Raw genomic sequence first — 21,435 nt, 5'->3', positions numbered from 1 at the left:
GGCCACCATGCAGTCACCGCTCCGGCATGATTGCATGGCAATTTCCAGCCCTCTCTGATCAACCGAAACGAGTATGGGTAACTGTTTAAAATTGTGTTTCTGCCATAGACTCCAATGGCGGAGAAATGCAATCTGTACAACATGCAGTTTTAAAATCCATTATTGTATTTCCAGTTCGGTGGGTCACAGCGAGCTAAAACTTGGCCACCATGGAGAGTCCCCTCCGGCATGAGGGCATGGCAAGTTTTAGCCCGCTCGGCCCAACCGAACGGATTATTTTTATGTATATAAAATATTGTAAGTTCAATGTATTTTATGCCTACAGTAAGCCCGCGAAAGTTACTGGCCTTTAAGGAATGTTAATGGTCAGGGGGCTCTCCAGTTGTAATCCAGGGGGAGCATAGAGGGAAAAAGAACATAAAACAAGAAAAACAATCTAAGTGCAGACAATAAAATTTATGTGGTATAAATTCTGCGTTCTTTCTTGGCTCATATGTGATGTCTACTTACAAGATGTAAGTTAAAATCAAGCGGTTTTGACAATGGTCTCTGCTGCACGGATGTTCCCACCAGGTTATAGGGTCTCCAGCTCTCAGCTCCGCAGCAAAGTGTATGTAAAAGAAATACAAACCATAGTGCAGACCAGTATATAGTAAAAAACTCGACTTTATGGGGTATAAAAAATGAACACTTACAATAAAAACAAGTATTTCAGGCATGTACCACAATCATTGTGATCAAAGAGAGAAGGATTTCAGGTTTAAACTTCAGGCTCACCCGCCTCCTCTGGTGTGACTTGGTGTGGACCCCCACTCTTTGGGACTCTGTACCTCCAGCGGTGGACGCGTTGATCTAGGTCTCTCTCCCCTCGTGGCTTTGTGGGATGATCACCTTCCCAACGCAGTTGCCCGCAGGCACTGTGGAGTTCTCCACTGGGATGCAGCCTCTTGGCTGGATGGTCAGGGGGCGACAGTGTGCCCAAAGAACGACCACTAATCAAAAGCTCCCCCACCCTGATTAAGTATTCTAGGGCGGAGAAGAGCAGGACGTGGGTACTTGTAGTAAGTGCTATACTTCACACCCCTGGACAGAGTTTCCCGGCCCAGATACCCAAAAGGCATACTGTAAGTCGCCAGCTTATTAGAGTGGGGTGCTGAAAATGGGTCTCTGGCCAGAGTGATGTGCGCATGTACCAGCTACCTGGGGGCAGGTACCAGAGTGCTTTGCACGTTAACTGGCAAAAGGTAATTGGGTCCAGATAATTGTCATCCAGTACCCGAGTCCCAATGTTAGGGTGTGATGGGTGAGGGGTGCCAAGCGAGAAATAAAGGGGTCACCCCCATTAGGCACCCCTCCCACCGTCTGGGAAGTGAGGGGTTAACCTGAAATGTACAGATAATAAATATGTTCCCCTGCTTCTTAACCAAAAGGTATGTCCCTTGGTTATCATGTTCCCACAATTAAAGGGCTTTCATGTATTCTTATTCCCCTGACTCATGGTTAAATGGGTTCTAATTGCTAGATGTATATGTTGGTACAATTATTGGTGTTTGTACCTGTACAGTGTATGCATCAACCACATACACTGGGATCAGGCCGGGAGGGAAAGTGTTAATTGCATTTGCAGGTTTATGGCCCTTTGACCCCTTTCCTGCCTTTTCAGGCACAATTTTGCAGCCTGTCCATAGGCCGTCATTGAAGCCCCATGCAACTTAATGGAAATTTCAGTGGTTTGGGCCCGATATCATAGAAGACTTGCAGGTGGCGCCCGAGAGGAGCAGCGGAGCTTCCCCATTGAAAGTGACTGGAGTAATGTATTTCAATGGGATTCCTCAAAGCCGAACTCCAGGAACGAGCTGGCATCCAGCCAGACCGCAAAACCGCAGAAGCGGATACAATGTCAATGAGGAGCTTTTATCACACAATTGGCGTGGGAACATAGCTTTGGTCAAGTTCACCACCAATTAGCGTGGGAAACTTTTGTTCTAGGGCATTCGGAAATAAAATTCTTTTTGCGCATTGCCCCTCACTCGACCCCAGTCGGGTCCGACAATTAATGGCGACGAGAAAGGGTCGCGCCGCCCATGAGAGTCCTACCTTTGAACGCAATGGCGGAGGGAAGCCACGTGGCTTTTAAACACCAAGTATGAAACGGTGTAAACTGAAAACTCATAACTCTGGTTTTGTGTGGACCAGAGAGCTTGGATTTGGCCAGAATATAATCACTGTTCCGGCATTACTGCATGGCAATTTCCAGCCCTCTCCCCTCAACCAAATGGAGTAGGGTTAACTGTGAAAAGTGTGAGTTGCCCATTGACTCCAATAGTAGCGGAGACCCTATTGATTCCAATCGAGGTAGAAGCCGCAAGGTAAACGGCTAAGTTAAAACCTGAAAAAAACTGAAGTCCATAACTCCGGTTCTGTGCGGAATAGAGAGCTGGGATTTGGCCACCATGTAGTCCTCGTTCCGGCATGACTGCATGGCAAATACCAACCATCTCTGAGGAACAGGACGGTCAGGTTAATTGTTTAGTTTGGGTTTCTGCCATTGACATCAAAGGCAGAGAAATGCAATTTCTGTAAATGTGCATTTAAAGTGTATTTCTGTAACTCCGGTTCGGTGGGTCCCAGCGAGCTGAAAATTGGCCACCGCGTAGAATCCCCTCCAGCATGAGGATCTGGCAATTTGTAGCCCGCTCGGCCCAGCTGAACGTATATTAATATAAATATAATTGTGGAAATGTACTGTATTTGGTGTCTGGCATAAAAGCCCGGGAAGGATACTGGCTCTGCAGTATGTTAATGTTCAGGGGGCGATTGTAGGTCTACAACAGGCCCCCTGGTCAAAGGCTCCCCCACCCTGATTGTATATGCTGGGGCGGAGTAGAGCAGGACCTGAGTTGTTCTGTAGGTGTTATACATCACACCTTCAGACTGTTACGGGAGACTCCTGTGGCGGGTAGGATCTCGGTGGCCAGAACAGCAGGAGCGTAGTAGGGGTCACAATCAGAGGGTCCGAGGCAGGCGGCAGACAGCGCAGTCAGGTGACAAGCAGGGGTGCGAGGCAGGCGGCAGACAGTGTAGTCAGGTAACAAGCAGAGGTTAGCAACGAGGAAACTGGAACAGGACAGGCGAGCAGGGACAGGTCTGGGAGCAGGGGCTGAGAACGGGGAGCAGGGACTGAGACCAGGGAATAAACAGGGACAAGCCAGATTACCAGCAAGGGCCTTTACTAAGAACAGAATCAATATACAGGAACAGGTCAGGATCAAAGACAGAGGCATGTGCATAGGAGTCTGACTTGAAACAAAGGCAAGGGAACAAACAGGAAGCCGAGCTATAAGACAGAGAGAGGAGCAACAAGAAGACAGACAGACAGAGGAATCAGAAGACAGCAGCACACCCAGTGGACAAAGAAGAACTTTGGCTAGGCAGGAGGTCTAGGCGATCCTGACATTACTCCCCCCCTCTCGAGAGCGTTCTCCGGACGATCCTGCAGGCTCTTCCCGGAGGCCTTGATGAAAAGAGGACTCAAGGTGACCCACCTCTGGTGGTTTGTCAGCCGGCAGAGGGTACTCCACAGGTACATTGGGTGCTGCAAGGAACCTCCGAATGGGTACGTTCAACCCAAAAGCAGGGGCAGAGACATCAGGAACGTGGGCATCAAGGACGGGTGCAGCCTTTCCACATGAGTCAGTGGGGTTACAGAGTTCACTCTTTGTGGTCTCTTTTTGTGACTGCCATCTTGTGGTATCACCTACATTTTCATTAAGACCAGCTATTTGAGTTTTCAGCTATTGAAGCTGTCCTTCTGCACTTCTTTTCCCACTCAATGCAGTTGTCAGTTCAGTTCTTTGGAGTCGAGTCGTGACTCCATATCTCCCAGCTGACTCAGAGAAAAGCTTAAATGTGTTTCATTTTCTTCCTTTCTGATCTGCAGCTGCCAGTACTCCTCCCAGACCTTGTCCAGCTCCAGCTGCAGCCATACCTTATCACGGGCTGTGTGGTCCAATAATTTGCAGGCATCGGCCATCTTGACCTCATAGTGCAGTGGAGATGGAGGGTTGGTCAGCGCACGGGATTTTGCTCAAACATATCTCTATGTTTGAGCAAAATCCCGTGCGCTGACCAACCCTCCATCTCCACTGCAACTACAAGAAGATTCCGGGCTTTATCTTCTCTACTGGTCCAGCTGCAGAAAACAACAAGGGCAAGTATACACTACCCTTTCTTTGGTTACACATTACCACACAGGCAACATCACAAGCCTAAACAAATAGGGATCGCCCCAACCTCTTTTCTTTTCTTTTTGTCTCATAGTGCAGTGTCAGGCCAGCCACTTGACAGACGGACACCTCCTCTCTCTCCTCCTTTTTGGCAAGCGGTGTCTTGAGCTCAGCGATCTGCGCCTGCAGCGCTGTGAGTAGCTGAGATGTGCGTTCCACTGCTAGCTTTAGCTCTTCCATTTTTAGGCGTTGTTGCAATTTCCACTCGTCAGTGAGAGATCCCTGGTTAAGTGCATACTGCAATTCTCTTCTCAGGGCCTTCATCTCTTCACTGAGATTATTTCGAACTCGCTTCCATGCATAGTGTGTGACAGGGCTACAAAAAGCTCAAAACAGAGTCATAAAAAAGGAAAAAATAAAGTTAATGGCGTCATGAACAACTGAGGAAAACTGTGAGGGGAAATGATAACGTGGGTAGTCAATAAGAATTGCTTGAAGAGGTGACCGAGGACTATGTATGGCAGTTAAGGAGCTCCAATGGACATCGCTACCTGGGATACATGTGAACCAGAGTAAACAATGTGAAATACCTCTGTGAATCCCTCTTGTAGCGCTCCTGTTAGTATGCCTTAGTCCCGCAAGCAGCACCGGCGTCCCACGTCTTCAAATCAGCTGCGTCTCCTCTCACAAGCCTCGTCGAGCTCCCGAGTGCCGGTAGTGCATGTGATCACTTCCGGTCCGTCCGGTGCAAGCTCCCTTCTCTCCGCTGAATCCGCGGAAGATGCAATCCAACAAACAGACTCCCATATGGCGTACCCTCTTTCTCTCAGTGCGTCGATCCAATCGAAGAGCGATGCAAGTAGAAAAAATGGATTGGCAGCAGACAGCAAAGTTCAAAAAGCACCCTCAGCTCACCAGATAAGAAAAATTAAAATACGTTTATTAAACTACATAAAAATGAAATAGGACAAACAAAATACAAAAAACACACAACCTCCTACGCGTTTCAGGCTCTAAGAGCCTTTTCTCAAGAAAGGGCTCTTGGAGCCTGAAACACGTAGGAGGTTGTGTGTTTTTTGTATTTTGTTTGTCCTATTTCATTTTATGTAGTTTAATAAACGTATTTTAATTTTTCTTATCTGGTGAGCTGAGGGTGCTTTTTGAACGTTGCTGTCTGCTGCCAATCCATTTTTTCTACTTGCATCGCTTCCATGCATCCCTCATCACATCTTGGAGCTCTGCAAATTCCTTTGCTATGGTCTCAGCAGCTTGTCTTTTCCAGGTCCCTTTCTCTTGGGTGTACTGGCTGTTAGAGATGGAGCAGAGACACTGCTCCATCTCTAAGTCTTGCTTCAGTTTCTGGATCGCCTTGTGCTCACTCTCATACAGGGTTACCTGGGCTCTAAGCTCCTCCTCCAGAGTGGCTCTGGTTATGCTCAGTGTGTCCTTCAGATCCTCATGCTGCTCTTTGGGGACTCACTGGGTACTCAAATACTCGTGCAGCATCTTTACTTTGTAGGCAGTCTGGAAACTTTCTTCCTGCAGAACTCGCTGCTTTTCCTCAGCATTCACCCATCTCTCCTTGGTGTCCTGCAGATGTGTACGCAATTCTTGCAGCTGACTCTGCAGCATATTTTCTGCTTGTGTGCGCTGCTCCAGCGAGACACGTTCTTCTTGCAGCACTCTCTCTGCATTCTGCAGTGCTGTCTGCACGTCTAACTTTTCCTGGGCTAACTGTTTCTTCTCCTCTCCTAATTCATGGAGTTTCTTATCTCCTTCATTGGCTTGGACATAGAGATTCTTGCACTCTTGGGTTACAGTTTCAAAACTGCTATTTAACCCTCCGAAGATCTCTCTCAATGAGCATAGTTCTGTGTTTAAGTGGCAACTCTTCTCCTTAGAGGCTTCCAGCTCTGTAGAAAGCCTGTGAACCTCTTTCTGAGATGCTTCCAGTGCTGTGCCAACTTGAGCAATGAAACTCTGGTACTGGGCATTATCCGCGTAAGCCTTCTCCAGCTTACTTGACAAGATCACCCTGTCATTCTCCAACTGATACTTTTCTTTTTCCAAGTCACCCTCTGCTTTTTCCAGTGCTATTGCATCCTTGACTTTTCTTCTATCAATAGTCTCTTCTCCTCTTCTAATTCATAGAGTCTTTTATCTCCTTCACTGGCTTGGACAAAGAAGTTCTTACTCATTTGGTTTATAGTTTCAAACCTACTATTTAACTCTTCGGAGGCGTTTCTCATAGAACGTATCTCTGTTTTCAAGTAGCATCTCTCCTCCCGAACGACGTCCATCTCTTTTTTGAAGTAGCAAGAGACTTTAAGCTCTGTATTAAGCTTGTTAATTTCCTTCATAGAGATTTCCAGGAATTTGTTACTTTTAGAAGCGAGGCGCTGATCCTCAGCAGCATCAGCATATGCCCTCTCCAGCTCACCTGACATGACATCCAGGTCACTCTCCAACTGGTGCTTTTCTTTTTCCTGGAGAACACACTTAGCAATTGCTGAGGATAGGCAGCTTTGTAGTGCAGCCTTGGCTTCTTGCGCTTTATCTAAACGTCCATGAAGACAATCAATCTCTTTTCGTGCAGATTGAAGTGTCTGAGTTAGGGCATCTTTTCCTTGATTAAATACATCTTTGTTTTCTTCCACTATTCTTGGGATAAGTCTGTGAGTTGCTTTAAGCTGCAGCACATCTCTTTCATCAAGTGCAGACTCTGAGGTTAAAGGTTCATTCTTAATTCCTTCTACAACTTCCACAGTAATACCGCCTTTCTTTTTCTTCTTCTTCCTTGCTTTGAGAAGTTCTGAAGAATCAGTGGTACGGTGTTCACATTTACTGCTCAAGACTGTTTTTTGAGTGGGAGCCATAATTTCAGACATGGGGAAACCACACTTCCCAAGAAACCAGTAAAGAGGAAATGTGTCTTTAAAGCAGAAGCATTAGAATGAACAACAGAAATATTAGACATAGAGAGACAAGATAGGAGAGTTGACCCTTTTGAGACCTTAGCATCAGTCACAGAGATATCATAAATGCAAGGAAAAAACATAAAACAGAGAAACCTGTAGTTATATCTGCAATTTTAGACATCAGGCGTAGGGATATCATATAGACAGAAAACCTGCAGTTAAATATGAATCTATAGACATCAGGCGTAGGGATATCCTATAGAGAAACCTGCCGTTAAATCTGATACTTTAGAAATCAGGCATAGGAATATCAGACAGAGAAACCTGCAGTTAAATCTGAAACTTTAGATATCCCTACGCCTGATATCATAGGTTGCAGAGAAACAAACTTCAGGGGAACTTGCAGGTAAAACTGAAACCTTAGAACCAATCATAGGAAGAACTACAGATTGCAGGAAAATCACAGCATGCAGTAACAAAATAATGGAAGCACTCTTGTCTTTTGAAATGGAAACCCTGTGAACAGCAGTGGTCCAACCGGGGAAAGCAGTAAATCAAGGTAACCGCCTTAAATAGAAATTTGAGTCTGAAAATCTGCAGTGGCCCACCCAAAAATGCAGAGACAAGCCTTGTCCAGGGAATGAAAATCAGAATCTAAAAAGGTGGCAACAGGTACTGCAAGGGGTAAACCAGGCACTGCACAAAAGAAAAAACCTCAAAGAAAGGTGCACTAGTCTCTGCAGCAACAGTTCTAGTCTCAGCAAAAATGTTTTTCTTTATGAACGCAATAATTCTTGCAGAACACTCTCACGGGAGACACCTGTGGCGGGTAGGATCTCGGTGGCCGGAACAGCAGGAGCGTAGTAGGGGTCACAATCAGAGGGTCCGAGGCAGTCGGGTGACAAGCAGGGGTTCGAGGCAGGAGGCTGACAGTGTAGTCAGGTAACAAGCAGGTCAGCAACGAGGAGACTGGAACAGGACAGAGGAGCAGGGACAGGTCTGGGAGCAGGGGCTGAGACCGGGGAGCAGGGACTGAGGCCAGGAAATAAACAGGGACAAGCCAGATTACCAGCAAGGGCCTTTACTAAGAACAGAATCAATATACAGGAACAGGTCAGGATCAAAGACAGAGGCATGTGCATAGGAGTCTGACTTGAAACAAAGGCAAGGGAACCAACAGGAAGCCGAGCTATAAGACAGAGAGAGGAGCAACAAGAAGACAGACAGAGGAAACAGAAGACAGCAGCACACCCAGTGGACAAAGAAGAACTATGGCTAGGCAGGAGGTCTAGTCGACCCTGACACAGACAAAAGTTTTCCTGCCCAAAGCAGACTAGGGGACACCTGTCTGTTGGGAAGAGGGCTAGGGAAATGAGCCCCTGATTAGAATAATGTCCACCCCTGGGGGCAGGTATTCCTTTGCTTCCCACGTGAGGTGGCAAAGGGTAATTGGGTAGAGGTAATTGATAACCAATACCTGGCACCCAATGCTATGGTATAGGGCTTAAGACCTATATAACTGATTGTAAGCTCTATGCCCATTGTCTTCGATCATGTCTTCGTTTTTTATCCTGTGTTGATTAATGAATTGCTAATCCAGATTACTTCATTGCCCCATCTAACGTAAGTGTCCATAGTCTCTATGTAATTTGTATAATCTTGTGTGTTCACCTTTTTCAAGGAATAAACTTAATTTATCATATCTTAGCCGTATTCGATTCAACCCTGTGATATTTTTATTTGTGTGTATTATTATAACCCTGGACAAGCTACCGTCACATAGGGATAGAGCCCAAACCACATATAAACGATTGTAAGCTCTATGCCCAGTGTTCTTCGTGATTCTACCTGAATGATACCTGATGCCTGATGAACTGCTAACCTGAATCCTGGTTATTTCATTGGCCCTTCCCTAAGTGTATATATTCCGTTTGTTATTTGTCCAACATTGTGTGTCCACCTGTCTTTTAAGGAATAAAATCTCTTTATTATATCACAGTCGTATTCAATTCAACCCAGTTTATTTGGTGTATATTATAACCCTGTGGCTACAACACCAATCTCAGTGGGTTTGCAAATAAATGCGGGGGTTTAAAATGGCCGCCCAGCCAAAGTAAAGTACAGACTGAGTAAAGGCTGTCCTACTGTGTACGACTACCAGTTCTGCATACAGCATACACAGGGAAGAGTGTGAAAAGTATTGACGCAATAGCACCCCCAGAGGTCAGGGTGAAGAATACACCTGAAAGTGCAAAAATGGAGGAAAAAATGTGTTTAATGCGTCATGTGTCTGACCACATAAAGTGGTGTTCTTTCAGGAATGAGCGTCTGAGTACCCAGTGTGTCCCCGCAGAGCAGTATGAGAGGGAGCACGAGAAGGTCCAGAAACTGAAGAATGAGCTAGAGGAGCAGAGACGCTGCTCCATCCCCAACAGTCAGGAAGACCAGGAGAAAGAAACCTGGGAAAGACAAGCTGATGGGACCCTAGCAACGGGATTTATAGAGGCCCTAGATGTAATGAAGGCAGAGTTCCTAAACGTAATGAGGGATGCGTTCATGCACACAGAGCCAGTGCCAGGAAGAGATGGAGGCTGAGAGCAGAATTGCGAGATGTACACAAGGAACAGGATTCTCTCACAAGTGGACTAAACATATTGAAAAGGTAGAAAAGCATTCAAATGATTCAGAAGCACCGCAAAGCTCTTATCCAAGGAAGAAGGGAAAGAGAAAATTATCGGCGTATACGCACCACAACTGTCGTCCTACAGGCTGCCTACAGAGGGATGAAAACTCGTCAGTTTAATCATCTAGTTCTCCCTCACCTGCTATCCTAATTAAGGAACAGGTATTTATGGCAGCTAGGTTTGCTGCTTCGTTTTCTCTCCTAGAGCCAGGAGGCTGGGGGCACGCTGCTACGCTGTATGCAGTACGGGGAGGACGCCCTGATCATGACTTTCACTGTCCGGAAGAATTGCCGGGACGCTGTCCCCATCTATCAGTTAAGCTATGTATAAAGACTGCGGCTATTATTGCGTATCTAATGACCCTAAATGAGAGGGTATTGTTAAGCTGGGGAACCAGGTTAGTTAGGGAAGGGACCCTTGAAATTTGTTTTCGAAAAATGCGTTATATCGTATCTATTGATGGTCAGATACTCTGCAGATACTCCTCAGACGCCCCTGTTCTTCTCCTTCGGGACTTCAATTGCCACATTGATGACCCCTCTCTCCTTTGGGCTTCCCACTTTCTCTCTCTAACCTCTTCTTTTGGCCTCCAACAGTGGACTGCAGCCAGCACCCACAAGGATGGCCACTACTTAGACCTGGTTTTCACTAAAAACTTCTCTCTCTCTGATTTCTCCATTTCCCCTTTTCCTCTCTCTGACCATCACCTCATCTCATTCTCTCTATCTCGCTTCTCCCCTTCTCCACCTCCGTCTACCCCCCGGTTTTGCAGAAACCTGCGCTCTATTCACTTACCTGACTTTGAGTCCACGTTACACTCCTCCCTCTCCTCTCTAAGCTCTGCTACAGACCCCGACAACCTGGTCAGGAACTACAACTCTGTCTTGTCCTCCTCTCTTGATCTACATGCCCCGCCTTCTCTCGCCGCACGCGCCCTTCTAACCCTAGACCCTGGTTAAATTCCCACACGCGCATGCTGCGTTCCTCCACTCGTTCCTCTGAACGCCTCTGGAGGAAGTCTCACACTCTCGCAGACTTCCTTCACTACAAATTTATGCTATCCTGTTTCAACTCTGCCCTCTCGCAAGCTAAACAAGCCTATTTTTCTGCACTAATCAACATGCACAAGTCTAACCCACACCGACTGTTCTCTGTCTTTGATACTCTACTCAAACCACCCTCAGCGGCCTCTCCTTCCTCCATCTCCGCTCAGGACTTTGCTGACTATTTTAAGGAAAAGGTGGAATCCATACGGCAGAACATCCCCTCTGTTTCTTCCTCCCATCCTACACCTCTTCCTAACTCTCCTCCTGCCTTCCTTGACTCTTTTTCCACTGTCTCAGAGGAGGATGTGTTGCTGTTGATCGCCTCTTCTCCCTCTACCACTTGCCCTCTTGACCCCATTCCCTCCCATCTCCTAAAACCTCTTGCTCCTACTATAATCCCTACGCTCACACACATTTTTAACTCCTCCCTCTGCTCTGGAACCTTTCCATCCTCCTTCAAAAATGCAACAGTCATTCCATTACTCAAAAACAGCAAGCTTGACCCTACCTGTCTTTCTAACTATCGACCTGTCTCCCTCCTGCCTTTTGCCTCTAAACTCCTTGAACGTCTTGTATTCTCTCGCTTGCTCCATTTTCTCAACACCTATTCTCTCCTAGACCCTCTACAATCTGGCTTCCGCACTGCTTACTCCACGGAAACAGCCCTCACTAAAATAACTGACGACCGCCATGCTGCCAAAGACAGAGGTCATTACACTCTGCTCATATTACTCGACCTCTCTGCAGCATTTGACACCGTGGACCACCCTCTTCTCCTTCACATTCTCCATACTCTTGGCATTCGGAACAAAGCTCTATCCTGGATCTCATCCTACCTCTCCCATCGTACTTTCAGTGTCTCTTCTGCTAACACCTCCTCCTCCTCTATTGATCTCTCTGTGGGGGTACCCCAGGGCTCTGTCCTGGGACCTCTTCTCTTTTCTCTGTATACACTCTCTCTAGGTGACCTAATAACATCTTTTGGGTTTAATTATCACCTCCATGCTGACGACACACAAATATACTTTTCAACACCCGACCTTACACCTGCTGTACAAACCAAAGTTTCTGAATGTCTCTCTGCTATATCTTCCTGGATGGCCCTCCGCCGCCTTAAACTCAACATGGCTAAAACAGAGCTCATCATTCTTCCTCCCAAACCTGGCCCTACTACCTCCTTCCACATCACTGTTGGAACTACGATCATTCACCCAGTAGCCCAAGCACGCTGCCTAGGGGTCACACTCGACTCCTCTCTCACATTCGCCCCTCACATTCAAAACATTTCTAAAACCTGTCGCTTTTTCCTCCGCAATATAACAAAGATACGCCCTTTCCTCTGTTGCTCGACTGCTAAAACTCTGCCCTCATTCTCTCCCGTCTTGATTACTGTAACCTCCTGCTGTCCGGCCTTCCTGCCTCTCACCTGTCTCCCCTACAATCTATCCTAAACGCTGTTGCCAGAATCACTCTACTCTTTCCAAGATCTGTCTCAGCATCTCCCCTCATGAAATCCCTCTCCTGGCTTCCGATCAAATCCCGCATCTCACACTCCATTCTTCTCCTCACTTTTAAAGCTTTACACTCTTCTGCCCCTCCTTACATCTCTGCCCTAATTTCTCGTTATGCACCATCCAGACTCTTGCGTTCTTCTCAAGGATGTCTTCTTTCTACCCCCTTTGTATCTAAAGCCCTCTCCCGACTTAAACCTTTTTCACTGACTGCCCCACACCTCTGGAATGCCCTTCCCCTCAGTACCCGACTAGCAACCTCTCTATCCACCTTTAAGACCCACCTTAAGACACAATTGCTTAAAGAAGCATACGAATAGGACTGTGGCTATTCTGAACACATGATACATAAAGCTTGGCCCCCTGCAGACGCACTTACCAGAACTCCCTCCTCCTGTCTCTGTACGTTCTCCCTACCTACCAATTAGACTGTAAGCTCCTCGGAGCAGGGACTCCTCTTCCTTAATGTCTAAAGCACTTATTCCCATGATCTGTTTTTTATATTATCTGTTATTTATTTGATTACCACATGTATTACTGCTGTGAAGCGCTATGTACATTAATGGCGCTATATAAATAAAGACATACAATACAATACTCATAACTCTGCATTTCCAACCTTTATACGTGTTTGAGAGCCACATTGCACTTCTAAGGCCTCGGTCCCGCTGCGCTCGTTGGCGCGGGCGGCAATGTAGCGAGTTCCCCACCAGCAGGGGAATCCTCGCGAGCCGGTCCCGGTCCCCACTGGCTGCACAGCTGACTACACGCTGTGGCGCGTCAGCCGCTGGAGACACCAGAGAATGGTGTTTCCTAGCGTTGACGCGTGACGTGTGTGGCTGTAAGCCAATGGGGAGGGGAGGCTTCGGGAGGAGGAGAGGCTTCGGGGAGCGGGGAGGAGTGTGGAGTGAAAGCAGGTGAGTGCCTCTCTGTGTGCGTGCCTGTCTGTGTGTGTATGTGTGTGCCCGAGTGCGTGAGTGCCTGCCTCTGTGTGTGTGTGTGTGTGTGTGTGTATGAGTGCGTGAGTGCCTGCCTGTGTGTGTGTCCCTGTCTGTGTGTGTATGTGTGTGCCCGAGTGCGTGAGTGCCTGCCTCTGTCTGTGTGTGTGTGTGTGTGTGTGTGTGTGTGTGTGTATGAGTGCGTGAGTGCCTGCCTGTGTGTGCGCGCGTGTGTGTGCCCGAGTGCGTGAGTGCCTGCCTGTGTGTGCGCGCGTGTGTGTATGAGTGCGTGAGTGCCTGCCTGTGTGTGCGCGCGTGTGTGTGTATGAGTGCGTGAGTGCGTGCACGTGTGTGTGTATGAATGAGTGCCTGCGTGTGTGTGTTTAAACTTACTTTCCAGCTCCAGCCCGAGTCCGTGGAGGGAGGGGGGGGGGGAGTAGCGGGTCCCTCCGCTCAAGCCACGCCCCCCCTCCCTGTCAAACCGCCCACCACCCGCCCACCTCCCGCTCTGGCTCCCTACAGACCGCATATCGCGGTCTCGCTCCGGCTCCCTACAGACCGCATATCGCGGTCTGTGTATCTCAGCGCACCGCCTGTCAGCAGTGCGGGTGCGCTGACTCTGGGAGCGGGGCCTTAGCCTTAGGGAGGCAGGTCTCACCCTAAAACCCACCAATTTTTTAATTCTTTTTTATAAAATGTGTTGGTATTGTTCATTTTTGATAAAGTTTGTTGATATTGTTTTTTTCTTTATTTCTTTTTGCACTGTGTGAGGAAGCCATCGTATCTATTGATGGTCAGATATACATAACTCTGCATTTCCAACCTTTATACATGTTTGAGAGCCATATTGCACTTCTACCTCTGCTGCATGTGGCTTGTCCCAGAACACCCAGCAGGCCTGGGGACTTCCTATGAGAGGCAATTAACCATGAATATTCACTAAATGTGACCATGCTCCTTGTAACAAGATAACACCCCTTTGTGCAGACAAAGGGGAAAAGGTACTCACCAGAGACAGGAAATGGAACAGTTTCACTCTTTATTGGGGTCAGATGTTCCTCAGTGTTCGGTTCTTCCTTCTCTGACTTAATCTCTAACCTCTCCGGTACAACCACTGGGAAACCTGGCAATAAGAAAAGGAAAACCCATCATGTAAAGCTGGGAGTGGGGGCGCTTCTTGTGATATCAGTATACAGAAATACTCTATACTGATCCCTATGGGGGAGGGGTGAAGTGATTGATTTTACTTTATTAACTCTGAGTGCTGAAGAAGTTTTTACCCCCGAGTGCTTAAACATTTGAGCTACCAATGTTCAAACCTCAATAACAATAATATTCCCAATATAACCTTAGACAATTTTTTTTTTTAATTAGAAATGTATTACTAGCCCTTCCGGCAGAAAATGACTTAAACGAGTTGAAGATACTGTATATTATCTTCTTACCTGCTGATGGTTATATAAGAAAATGAGTTTGGGTGTTTGACTCACATAACTGCCAAATAACCAGATATTCCCCCCTTGCATATTCCAAAGACACTAAAATATCTCCTCTACTCACTTAACAAGCGTGGATCCATGCTGGGAGTGGGCAGTGCTGCTCTGGGAGGTGCTGGCAGTGGGCAGCACTGCTCTGGAGGTGCTGGCAGTGGGCAGCGCTGCTCTGGAGGTGCTGGCAGTGGGCAGTGCTGCTCTGGAGGTGCTGGCAGTGGGCAGCGCTGCTCTGGGAGGTGCTGGCAGTGGGCAGCGCTGCTCTGGGAGGTGCTGGCAGTGGGCAGCGCTGCTCTGTGAGGTGCGGGCAGTGGGCAGCGCTGCTCTGGGAGGTGCTGGCAGTGGGCAGCGCTGCTCTGGGAGGTGCTGGCAGTGGGCAGCGCTGCTCTGGGAGGTGCGGGCAGTGGGCAGCGCTGCTCTGGGAGGTGCTGGCAGTGGGCAGCGCTGCTCTGGGAGGTGCTGGCAGTGGGCAGCGCTGCTCTGGAGGTGCTGGGAGTGGGCAGCGCTGCTCTGGAGGTGCTGGCAGTGGGCAGCGCTGCTCTGGGAGGTGCTGGCAGTGGGCAGCGCTGCTCTGGGAGGTGCTGGCAGTGGGCAGCGCTGCTCTGGAGGTGCTGGCAGTGGGCAGCGCTGCTCTGGGAGGTGCTGGCAGTGGGCAGCGCTGCTCTGGGAGGTGCTGGCAGTGGGCAGCGCTGCTCTGGATGTGCTGGCAGTGGGCAGTGCTGCTCTGGGAGGTGCTGGCAGTGGGCAGTGCTGCTCTGGAGGTGCTGGCAGTGGGCAGCGCTGCTCTGGAGGTGCTGGGAGTGGACAGCGCTGCTCTGGAGGTGCTGGCAGTGGGCAGTGCTGCTCTGTGAGGTGCTGGCAGTGGGCAGTGCTGCTCTGGAGGTGCTGGCAGTGGGCAGTGCTGCTCTGGAGGTGCTGGCAGTGGGCAGTGCTGCTCTGGAGGTGCTGACCAGAGGTTACTTAATCTATATGTGTTGGGTTTTAGAATGTGCCTGTATATAAAACAGAATTGGAATATTCCAGAGCAGAGTCAGACTGGGTGAGTCAGGTCTCAGTTATAGCAAATAGGAGCAGAGACCGAGAGAGAAAAAAGTCATGTACAGAAAGGAACATGTTAGAGAGGGAGCGAGCATTCCAAAGGGCACAGGAGAAAGGGAGAGAGGATGGCAGGGGATGGGTATAAGGTTGGAGGGGTTGACACCAGAAGTAGAGGTTGCAATTGGCAGGCGAGGACGAGCGCATGTAGGAATAAGGCAGGGACCAGGATTGGGAGAGATATCCCCAGAAGCAAGGAGGAGAAGCATGGATAGAAAGAGTATGTGTGAGGATGATTTGTAGGGGTGTGCTTTATTGCTGGGGGTATAGCTGTGTGGTGTCAGAGGGCGCAGGTAAGAAAGGAGTTCATGTGAACTGAGAAGCGGTGAAGGAAGGAGAGATGGAGATATATGAAAGGGAGCGAGCAAATGTGATATATACTGTGATATCAGTATACAGAAATACTCTATACTGATTCCTATGGGGGAGGGGTGAAGTGATTGATTTCACATTGTTATTAACCCTTTGAGTGCTGAAGAAGTTTTTACCCCCAAGTGCTGAAAAGATTTGGAGCTACCAATGTTCAAACCTCAATAACAATAATATTCTCAATATAACCTTAGACAAATCTTTTTTTTTTTTATTAGAAATGTATTACTAGCCCTTCTGGCAGAACATGACACAGGTGAAGATATATTATCTTCTTACCTGCTGGTGGTTCTATATGTAAATAAGATTAGTTCGGGTGTTTGACTCACATAACTGCCAAATAATCAGATATTCCCCCCTTGCAGATTTCAAAGACACTAAAATATCTCCTCTACTCACTTAACAAGCGTGGATCCATGCTGGCAGTGGGCAGTGCTTCTCTGGGAGGTGCTGGCAGTGGGCAGTGGTCCTCTGGGAGGTGCTGGCAGTGGGCAGTGCTGCTCTGCAGGTGCTGGCAGTGGCAGCGCTGCTCTGGAGGTGCTGGCAGTGGGCAGTGCTGCTCTGGAGGTGCTGGCAGTGGGCAGTGCTGCTCTTGAGGTGCTGGCAGTGGGCAGCGCTGCTCTGGGGGTGCTGGCCGTGGGCAGTGCTGCTCTGGAGGTGCTGGCAGTGGGCAGTGCTGCTCTGGAGGTGCTGGCAGTGGAGGTGCAAAACTTTAATGGCTCAGGATTGTGTCACAACACAACCATCTAGAAAAGTATAAAGAGAGTGGGAGTTTAAAGGCCAAAAGACCAGTAAAGTCCCCATAGTGTAACATAGTAACATACTGTACAGTTCCATAGTATGAATAAAAAGCAGATACAGTACATGAGTGAGACTTTGATAAATGCTCCCGATACTCTCTCAGGTCCAGCAGTTCTGCTCCATACTGACACAGTCTCACTTTCCTAATTCATACGGTGAGAAGTGGGTAATGCAGAGGAACCAGTGCAGTAACTTCCCCTCACCTTACCCCACCATAATAAATAGGGGGGTTTGATCCCTCACACCCTCATTAATTTGTTCCTCGATCACCTCCAGTTTCTCACATTCAGCACATTTGTACCTGGCAGGACATGCTTATATAAAGGAATGCCTGGGGAAACACTGACATTTTACTCACTGATTATTTATTTTCCCCTGGTCTCTCAATGTCAGCACATGACATGAGGGAATAGGCTCTGCCCATCTGAAGGTAGGACACAGACTTCTGACCTGCTCACACCCTTATCAGCCCGTCCTATTATGACGGGATCACTGCTTCCCGACCCAGATAATTTCCAGCAGAATAGTTATATTCTGATACTGAATCAAAAGCACTATTCTCTGTGTTATATCTGTGGAACGTATCCACACGTATAATACAAGTATTGTAAACACAATAAGACAGTGTCTGTGAGTGGGGTTTTTTTGGCTTTGCATCTCATCCCAGGCTATGTTTTAAAAGCTGTGTTTAAAGCAGCAAGCATTGGCTTAAGGGTTTTCCATGTAATAATGGACTTCCCAGTACCCCCTCACCTTGGCGGCGTTTGCCGCCGAACACAACGACTGACCCGTCAGCTGGCCACAAGAGTGGGTGCGGGCGCTTGCTGGTGCGGCGGCGATCGCATAGCCAGGTACTCCCAGAGGCTCCCATTGCAGGGCGCCGCCATCTTCTTTTGCCTGGCGCATGCGCAGTGGGGGCAGTAGTTGCGGAGGCCTTCGGCTAGCTCGCGCATGCGCAGTTATAGCGCGTGAACCCCCCACCAAGCAGGAGAGGCTATGGGCAGGGACTACATGTCACATGAGCCTCAGGAGCGCCCCACATGACGCCAGGGAGCCAATAGGGCTGCAGTATCTCCCTGCTCTCAGGGATTGATACATTTCGCGCGCTGGGAAACACGTCAGTCGGCGCCAGGAGAGTCTAGGGGAAGGAGGTGAGGGTGCAGGGGTCAGTGACCCACTGCACTAGGCCAGCAGCCCCCTAGGCCCCAGTTAGCACCTGAGCCACTCAGTAGATTGTGTTACTGCAGGGACAGGCCCGAGGTTAGGGAACCTGCCCCTTTAGCATATACAGTGCCTGTCAGGGACACAGCGGACGCTGCGCTTCCTACCCAGAGGCCTGGGATCAAGCCTACTCCGCAGAGAGAGCGGAACTGTACCCAGGGTGGACGACCCTGACCGATCATCCCGCTGGTGGAACCAGGAGGTCGTCGGACCCTTTTTGAAGATCTTTTGAACGCCCAGGTGCCGTCGCACTGGGCAGGTATTGTTACTCACGAGCACCACCTACAGAGTACTCACACATAGTGGCAGTGCTGAACACGGGACAAGGGGGTTATACTGTGGACACGGTGTGGGGGTACACGTTAGTGGGCAAGGGGTATACACTCAGAAGTGGGAGTGAATGACATTGGGACTTATAGAGTATAAGGAATATATGCATGTTCAGTAAAGGTTACTTTTGTTTATTCATACCAAGTGGCTGTCATTGGTTTGAGTCCTGTGAGGGGCCCCTCCCGCCCCCTCCCGCCCTGTCGGGATCCCTTCCAGGTGGAGGCGTTGCACCACGAGATAGAGATATATATGTACCCCAGGCTCCCCGAGTGGAGGCTTAGGCTCCTGAGGACCACACAGGTAATATACAGCATCAGAGCGTCTGTGTTCACAGGGAACACCCGTTACACACACACACACACACACACACACACACACACATTATATATATATATATTTTTATTTTTTTTCTAAGCAGTTATGTGAAATAATTATATAAACATGCTTACGATGGCATTCAAAATGAGTTAGTATGTACATACCAACAGCAATTGTATGTATGTTTTTATTTATATAGCACCATTAGTGTACATAGCGCTTCACGTTAGTAATACACGTGACAATCATATAAATAACAAATAATACAAATAACAGATCTTGGGAATAATCGCTTCAGACATAAATGTAACATTTCGGAAGAGGAGTCCCTGCTCCGGGGAGCTTACAATCTAATTGGTGGGGAGAAGGTACAGAGACAGTAGGAGGGCGTTCAGGTAAGTGCGTCTGCAGGGGGCCAAGCTTTATGTATCGTGTATAGAGAAGCTATAGCCCATAACACACACAGGATGCTGCCCCTGTGGTAATGAAGGAGTTAAACTCCAACCAATACTCCCTCAATCTAATTACTTTCTAACTCTATTTAATAACTTTCCCAATCTTATCCTCACTGATTCCTAATGTTAATTCCCAATGTAAAATAACCCCCATTATCTCCAAGTCCCTGTGATACAGGAGGAGTAACCCCCCCAGTGCCAGAGGCTCCCCCTCACTATCAGAGGCTCAGCCTCTCAGGCTCCTGTGTGTAAGGAAGCTCAGAGCAGCACTGGGATAATGTGCACAGGTCACACACGGGAGGGGAAGGGAGGAGGAGGAAAGCACTTACCCAATAACACAGGCTGAAGATCTCTGTGCAGCAGGGGGTGGGCAATGTCAGGGGGGCACAGGAAAAGGGGACTTAGAGGCTGGGAAGAGGAGAGGCCAGAGCGCCTCTAACCAGCTACTCCTGAGCTCATATGGAACAGTGACCCCTGGTGGGCTCCCAAGCAAGGTGCGGTGAGTGCCCCCTGGTGAGAGCTGCACGTGGTGCTGGCTGTGGGCTGGTGAGAAACAGTGACAATCTCACCCCCATCTCCCACCGTATATAGTGCGGCCTGGTGATATACTCTGTGCTGGTGACATGGGCGTCCGCAGAAATGTTTTCAGGGGGGGGCATAATGTTAACTAGACAGAGAGAGAGAGAGTGGTTGTGGGGGGGGGGGGGGGGGGGGGGGGGGGGGGGGGTGACTGACACTTTGACTGACTGACTGACTCGTGTGTGACTGACACTTGGGTGACTGACTGACACTTGGGTGGGTGACTGACACTTGGGTGGGTGACTGACACTTGGGTGGGTGACTGACTGACTGACTGACTGTGGGTTGGTGTCTGTATTTATTCACAGACAGACAGACACAAAACACACAGCCTCCCTCTCTCAGACTCTCCCCCTCTCAAACTCTCCCCCTCTCAAACTCTCCCCCTCTCAGACTCTCCGACTCTCACTCTCCCTCTCAGACTCTCCCTCTCCCTCTCAGACTCTCCCTCTCAGACTCTCCCTCTCAGACTCTCCCTCTCCCTCTCAGACTCTCCCTCTCAGACTCTCCCTCTCAGACTCTCCCTCTCCCTCTCAGACTGTCCCTCTCCCTCTCAGACTCTCACTCTCCCTCTCAGACTCTCACTCTCCCTCTCAGACTCTCCCTCTCCCTCTCAGACTCTCCCTCTCAGACTCTCCCTCTCCCTGTCAGACTCTCCCTCTCAGACTCTCCCTCTCCCTCTCAGACTGTCCCTCTCCCTCTCAGACTCTCCCTCTCAGACTCTCCCTCTCCCTCTCAGACTCTCCCTCTCAGACTCTCCCTCTCCCTCTCAGACTCTCCCTCTCAGACTCTCCCTCTCAGACTCTCCCTCTCCCTCTCAGACTCTCCCTCTCAGACTCTCCCTCTCCCTGTCAGACTCTCCCTCTCAGACTCTCCCTCTCCCTCTCAGACTCTCCCTCTCAGACTGTCCCTCTCCCTCTCAGACTCTCACTCTCCCTCTCAGACTCTCACTCTCCCTCTCAGACTCTCCCTCTCCCTCTCAGACTCTCCCTCTCAGACTCTCCCTCTCAGACTCTCACTCTCCCTCTCCCTCTCAGACTCTCCCTCTCCCTCTCAGACTCTCCCTCTCAGACTCTCCCTCTCAGACTCTCACTCTCCCTCTCAGACTCTCACTCTCCCTCTCAGACTCTCACTCTCCCTCTCAGACTCTCCCTCTCAGACTCTCACTCTCCCTCTCAAACTCTCACTCTCCCTCTCAGACTCTCACTCTCCCCCTCAGACTCTCTCTCTCCCCCTCAGACTCTCTCTCTCCCCCTCAGACTCTCTCTCTCCCCCTCAGACTCTCTCCCCATCAGACTCTCTCAGACTCCCCCCCCTTCAGAATCCCTCGCTCACTCAGACTCTCTCTCTCACTCAGACTCTCTCTCTCACTCAGACTCAGACACACACACCCCACACACCACACACCACACTCTAATGCAGATAGTCCCAAGGTGTAGCCCCATCTCTTTCTA

The 21,435-nt window shown here is 49.0% G+C and overlaps 2 protein-coding genes across 3 annotated transcripts in view; one reads left to right on the top strand and one right to left on the bottom strand.

Annotated features, from left to right (window-relative positions):
• LOC142488441 (uncharacterized) overlaps nucleotides 1-15,762 on the bottom strand; it is a 33,358-nt gene extending 17,596 nt beyond the window's left edge. The window contains exons 1-2 of the mRNA XM_075588957.1: nucleotides 14,884-15,762; nucleotides 14,333-14,446 (exon numbers count right to left, since the gene is read on the bottom strand). Of these exons, the coding sequence (XP_075445072.1) occupies nucleotides 14,333-14,446; nucleotides 14,884-14,902 (133 nt within the window). The 5' untranslated portion in view covers nucleotides 14,903-15,762. The remainder of the gene's footprint in view (nucleotides 1-14,332; nucleotides 14,447-14,883) is intronic.
• The window catches only part of LOC142488445 (uncharacterized), a 507,675-nt gene that overhangs the window by 383,244 nt on the left and 102,996 nt on the right, over nucleotides 1-21,435 (top strand). The gene's annotated exons all lie outside the window — the stretch shown is intronic.

Source organism: Ascaphus truei, chromosome 2 (genome assembly GCF_040206685.1).
Source record: "Ascaphus truei isolate aAscTru1 chromosome 2, aAscTru1.hap1, whole genome shotgun sequence".
NCBI classification, from domain to species: Eukaryota; Metazoa; Chordata; class Amphibia; order Anura; family Ascaphidae; genus Ascaphus; species Ascaphus truei.
The sequence above is the reverse complement of the archived record's forward strand: the minus strand, read 5'-3'. Positions and strand labels throughout refer to the sequence as shown.